Raw genomic sequence first — 6,000 nt, 5'->3', positions numbered from 1 at the left:
ATGTGGAATCTAAGAAATAAACAAATGAATATAACAAAACAGAAAGACTGACAGCTGTAGAGAACAAACTAGTGGTTACCAGTGGGGAGAGGGAAGGAGGGAGGAGCAAGGTAGGGGTAGGGGCTTAAGAGATACAAACTACTGTGTATAAAATAAGGAAGAAAGATGTATTGCACAGCACAGGAAAATATAGCCATTGTTTTGTAATAACTTTAAATGGAGTTTAATTTATAAAAATATTGAATCACTATGTTGTACACCTGAAACTAACGTAATACTGTAAATCAACTATACTTCAATTAAAAAAGAAAAACAAAAAGCCCTCAAGCCAGAGTTTAAACTCTAATCCTTTGTCTCCAGTAGACCACAATGACTTTAAAAAGATTTAACGGGCTTCCATGGTGGCGCAGTGGTTGACAGTCCGCCTATCGATGCAGGGGACATGGGTTCATGCACCGGTCTGGGAAGATCCCACATGCCGCAGTGGCTGGGCCCGTGAGCCATGGCCGCTGAGCCTGCGCATCTGGAGCCTGTGCTCCGTAGTGGGAGAGGCCACAACAGTGAGAGGCCCGTGTACCGCAAAAAAAATAAATAAATTAAAAGATTTAACTTAGTTTAACAAAAGTCCATTTAGTACTTATTGACCATGAGGAAACTCAGATGATTTTTTTAAAAGATAAAGATTTAATAAGTTGATAAATCACTTAATAAAATATGGACAATAAAATATAGATTCTGACATAGAATAATAGTTTCAGTTCTATTCTAAATAGCAAGGCATGTAAGAATAGATAACTAGAATTCATTTAGTATTTTAAAAGCAATTTTAATTAGAAATTACATCCTACATACAGGTGTTATTCCAAGAAGTGTCATTCCGTTGGCTAGGACTGAGCGGACAGCTCTGAAAAGATGAAGTCTGGCCTACAAAATAAATTCAAGAATGATTCAAGGTCAATTCAGTAACAGGCTAACTGTGAGTGAATAGATAAAATTCCTGTTAGAAGTAATTCTAACTTTCTTCTAATTTAATGTACAACAGTACCTCCGAGTGCCCTAGGGTTTCCTGTAGGCAAAAGGAAGACAAATTCCTAGGATTTGTTATAGTAAGACTGGTACCCAAGGGCCGTGGAGTGGGAGTAACAGTAACACCATAAAGTACAGCTTCAAATAAGGGGAGCTAATCACCCTGTCACTTGATGTAGGAAAAGGTGTTTCATGGTCCAGTATGTTGGAAAGTAACAATGATTGTTACAGCCCAATTCTAATTTTTACCTTGAGTGTGTAAGTACACTTCTGTAGGTGAACAACAGGATGCTATTTTAGAAACACTGACAAGACTGACTCAGTAATAAGTCTGAGGATGCTAGAGATTACACAGCAAAACTCAACATAACATACCCCGGCCACTTCAGGAGGACTGTTTTTTATGTGTAGTGTTTTGTGTGCCACCGCTGCAAGATGACTGAAACAGGAAGAGAATAATCATGATTAGGACCAGCTAATTTCCTGTGTAACATATAAGCTTGATATCTAATCTTACTCCCTCAACTTAGAGAAATCAAAGCCGAGAGCCACTAAAGGATATTTCCAAAGTTGGGAAGTTGAGGCTGAATTCACTGCTTTTCAATAACTGGCAAAGTGAAACACACTAAACTCCGGTTTTAGATTTTTGGTCCTGTTTCTACTAATACCAGGTGGTATTATGATTAGTTTCATTGTTCTTAAGATTTTGATTTCATTGTTAGTTTTACAAGTATAGGGGATTCTTTTCTAATAATTAGATGCCTTATTTAGGCATCCCTCAAGATGAAATGTATAACACGGTCTGGCCTGTCTCCTTCTGTACTGGGAGGAGGTGGGGTAAGACTAGTTATCAATCCACTCTGCATACAGTGGCCACTCTTCTTTAAAATATTTTTTCTGTTTAGGTTATGGCAGCAAGAACAGTGCCAGAGAAATGATGCTTATGACATTAGTTTCAATGATTAAGTGACATTTAATAAGACTTTCTGGCTTCTTCATCTCTATATGTCTAAGTGGAAATTAAAGGAAAAAAAATCTATGAGTCTGGGGAAGAAAGGTAAAAACCATATTCAAGGAAGAAGTCCCAATAAACCTTTGATTTCAGTAAATCTTGAGTAAAAGCAAATACTTCCTTTCTTAAATAGCTTTATGAGAGGATACAACTGTTGCTATAAAACTCAACCTCTATTCAAACTTTCTAAAACAGCCACCGTGAAATTTCTATCCAAGTGTCATCTACTCGCTTTCCAATTCATTCTCTACCCTCCATCAGACTGACTTTTCTATGCCTCTGCTTAAAACCTTTTCATGGACCCCACTGCCCTGAAAATAAGTCAGAACGCCTTAGTACAGAACACAGTTGTTCTCCCAGAAGTGCTTTAAATGGATCATGTTCTTGTTCAACTCTGGGCTTTTCCCTCCTTCTCTGCCACCTTGCTTCTCCTGACTGACATCTACTCCTCTCCTCTGAGAAGCCCTCTCTGAACCCTCAAGGCTGGGCTAAGTGCCCTAACATTGCCCCTCATGTCCAATCTATCCTAACACGTGCTGTACTGTGACCACCCATGATGTACCTATCGGTTCCCGTTCACTAGACTCCAGTGACCAGACCTTCAATCACTGCATGAATGAATGAATGAATGAACATTAACTGCTAATTTGCAAAGATGAAGCAAGAATTCCTGTAACTTAAAGCATAAAATTTTTTAGGCCAATGGATTTGTCTATAGGAGACCTTTAGATGAAAGAAAGGTCCTTTGTCATATCAAATGTCTTTTAATACCCCAAAATAGCAAGTTTATAACATACCTTAGAGTTAGAAGGTAACTGACAATATGCCTGGGTTGAAGGTCTTGGGCTGACCTATAAAGCACCTCATCGAACCTAAAAGAAAGATGACAGGAGTGGTTGGCAGGGGAAGGCTGGGCTTATATTATACTAAGCTAAGATCTACGGTATAAGGTTGACTTGATATCATTAATGGTAGAAGATATATGAAAAAATTTGAAGGTAAATTTGAAGGTAAAGGCACATCTTTCTTTCTTACAAGTTCCTTGATGGCAGGTACTTTCTAAATCACTTTGAGATCCCATAGGCCTAGCCCAAAGCAAGGACTCAAATCATGGCTGTTAAATGTACAAAGCCTCTAGCCATGCTTAGGAACATAATCTAGCAAACAAGAGTCTACTCACTGCCAAGAAAACCAGGTTGGCTTATTTTTCCTCACAAATTAGCCAGATGTTAGTAAACTCACCCCTCATCCCAAGAAAGAACCACTGACCACTGTGTGGCAATCAGAGACATAGGCCTTGTTGTTAACCCTCCATATCCCTTCCAGATATTCCTCAGTCTCTCCTGACAAGTCTGGCTTCACCGATAATGCTCATGAGAGCTCAGAAGTATGATCTCTTGCCCAGTGTATTTGAAGCTGAACTGAAACCAAGAGGCAAATGAAGGGCTTATGGTCTCAGGGATGGTGCACAAAGGCAGGGATTTTCCTTCACTTATCACAGAGGGTGAGAAGATGATCGTTTCTATACTAAAAGGTTATGCTTTTACCAGGCTTTACGTTCTCACACCATGACCTAAAGGATGTTAGACAGCTGGGCTAATTCAATGGTGATAATATTTTTTAAGCCCAAGGATTAGCCGTGAGCATGCCCTCTGTCTGCTCCCAAAGGGCAGCAATCACTTTTTGGTCACACCTTTGGAAAAGCGCTGTCTAGAGTCACTGGCCTGTTGATTCCAGTGGTCAGCAAACTACAACAGTTATTTCACGGAGCAGAAGCAGACTTGATAATGTTAAGAAACTGTACCTGAGAAGATGCTGGAGAATGGAAACAGACTGTGGCTCTTGTAAGCAAGCAGTGTTGAAATCATTTAGATAACCACATCCAAAAGTCTCTTCCAAACTGTTATCACAAGTTTAAACAACAAAGGATTAAACAAGTCATCCTAGGACTCAGTTGCAAATGATGAACATCACCTCACAACTCACAGTCTTGCTTTCCTTAATACAGTCCTAGACTCGGAAGCTACCATCATTTGACCCGATGCCTCAGTTTTTCCTACATCTGTTTCTTCATCTGAAAACGGAGTATACTCTTTGGCAGGGTTATTCTGAGTACTAAATAACGTAATATATATAAAAGCATTTCGTTTCATAGGTGTGCAATACATAAATGTTTAAAAAACCCCACAAGACCCAAACATAATAAGAGGTCCACTGTACTTCAACTAGTTTTGAATGTGAGATGTCGGAGAAGCCCAGAAAACAGGGCCTTTGGTCTCGGAATCACTCCATCCAGACCCCACCCTGGGAAGGACAGAGCGGCCCAGTGTTTCCCTGCAGACCCTTCTCACCTGTGGAGGCGGGCGTGTGTGTACTGCAGGAAGACCCCCGTGTCCCCGCGACTCTGGAAAACACGATCCCAGCTGAACTGATAGTCAGATAACAGGAAACCTCTGAAGTCCTAAAATGACAGAGGAAATTTTCAGCGCTGGGATTTGTCCCAGTACCAAATAAAAGGCTCTCCCGGGAAGCAGTCTTCACAGACCTGAATGATGAGGGCTGCGAGCCCCACCCTCTCTGCTGTCTCCTGGGGGTTCTCCAGCTCTCTGGTGGCTGAAATAGACAACCTTGCATGAAACTGTACAGAATCCGGGACTAAAGTGGAGATAAAACCTAACAAAACCATATGCTGACAGCATCAAGAATAAACAGGTGTACAGCAGGCAATTAACTGTCCTAATGTGGGCTGATTTAACTTTGATAATGATGTTTTCAAGCCTTTGTTACAAGGGAAGAAACACGAATTTATTTTTCTTACAAATATCCCTTGGAAGACATTAGATAGAGCTGGTACTTATTTTTCCAAAGGTGAAGGTTAAACAAAGCCATAAGGACTTGGGACTTGCTTCTGATTATGGAACACAGGAACTTTGCACAAGCACTCCAACCGTGGAGTGACAATGCTGAAGCTGCCCAGGAAAAGAGGCTCAGGGTGTATCAATTCCCATTACTAAACTGAATAACAGCCCAGCATCAAGTCTAGAAATTCTGGCACCTCGAATTAGCAAAGCTATTTGTGCCAAGGTTTATGAAAGTTCAATGGAGGGATGGTCATAATAAATCACACTGCACAGAAGTCCAGCAAAACATAAAAGTGCACGTAAGTTATGTCTGTAACAACAAAAAAATGAATTCACTCTTAACAGAAGCCATGTTCTGTAGCATCCTCAATCGAATCTCATTTAGAACATCTTCCAGAAAAGTAACATCTCCTCTTCGAGTCTTCATTCCCTGCACTACCCCAAAGGGCACGTGCTGGCACCTGAAATGGAGAAGGCACTTAGTTCACTGAAAACTGAAAAGGAGCTGGTGATCAAAGAATATAACAATATGCTTATAGAGAATGTCTTAACTTTAACTCTCATAGAGAGGTTTTAAAAAATTTATAAATTGAAATATGCTGTGACGTATGCCACAGAAGATGTTAAACACACAGCTTCATTTCATAATCACTAGCATATGATTAAATTACTAATTGCCTTTATGGAAAAAAAGGAGATGGGAATTAAGAATTTTGAAAATCAAGCCACTGAGAGATGTCCAATAAAACCATTTATTAAATGTTTATAAGCTAGAAATTAATATAACCAGGACAAAAATTAGCACAAAGAACAAATCTGTTTTTTCACACTAACATCTTGAAACAAAGAAGTGAATTTTGAATGAAAATCTTTAACAATCTGCTACATTTTTGGACATGGCTGACCTAGCAAAACTTTAATCTTGAGCAGGCAATTAAGAACCATGCAGACAGTACGGTACCTTTCTGCCCAGTCATATCCCATGATCTGCAGCATTTGGAACACTTGCTGAAAATGCTTTTTTTGCCCTTTATCTGTCTTGAGAAAAAAATTTATTTAAAATAAAAGAACACTGATAAGTTAATCTACAATAGGTTGGAC

The 6,000-nt window shown here is 39.6% G+C and overlaps 1 protein-coding gene across 2 annotated transcripts in view; it reads right to left on the bottom strand.

Moving 5' to 3' along the window:
• Nucleotides 1-666: 666 nt before the first annotated feature.
• RARS2 (arginyl-tRNA synthetase 2, mitochondrial) overlaps nt 667-6,000 on the bottom strand; it is a 79,319-nt gene continuing 73,985 nt past the window's right edge. For both annotated transcript variants that reach the window (XM_024733716.1, XM_024733717.1), the window contains 8 exons: nt 5,861-5,937; nt 5,236-5,360; nt 4,584-4,651; nt 4,390-4,499; nt 3,843-3,938; nt 2,836-2,910; nt 1,402-1,465; nt 667-924 (listed from right to left, as the gene is read on the bottom strand). In XM_024733716.1, coding sequence (XP_024589484.1) covers nt 838-924; nt 1,402-1,465; nt 2,836-2,910; nt 3,843-3,938; nt 4,390-4,499; nt 4,584-4,651; nt 5,236-5,360; nt 5,861-5,937 — 702 coding nt within the window. In that variant the 3' untranslated portion in view covers nt 667-837. The remainder of the gene's footprint in view (nt 925-1,401; nt 1,466-2,835; nt 2,911-3,842; nt 3,939-4,389; nt 4,500-4,583; nt 4,652-5,235; nt 5,361-5,860; nt 5,938-6,000) is intronic.

The sequence above is a fragment of the Neophocaena asiaeorientalis genome, unplaced genomic scaffold (assembly GCF_003031525.2).
Source record: "Neophocaena asiaeorientalis asiaeorientalis breed wild unplaced genomic scaffold, Neophocaena_asiaeorientalis_V1.1 scaffold248, whole genome shotgun sequence".
Lineage (NCBI taxonomy): Eukaryota > Metazoa > Chordata > Mammalia > Artiodactyla > Phocoenidae > Neophocaena > Neophocaena asiaeorientalis.
This window is presented reverse-complemented; position numbering and strand designations above follow the sequence as displayed.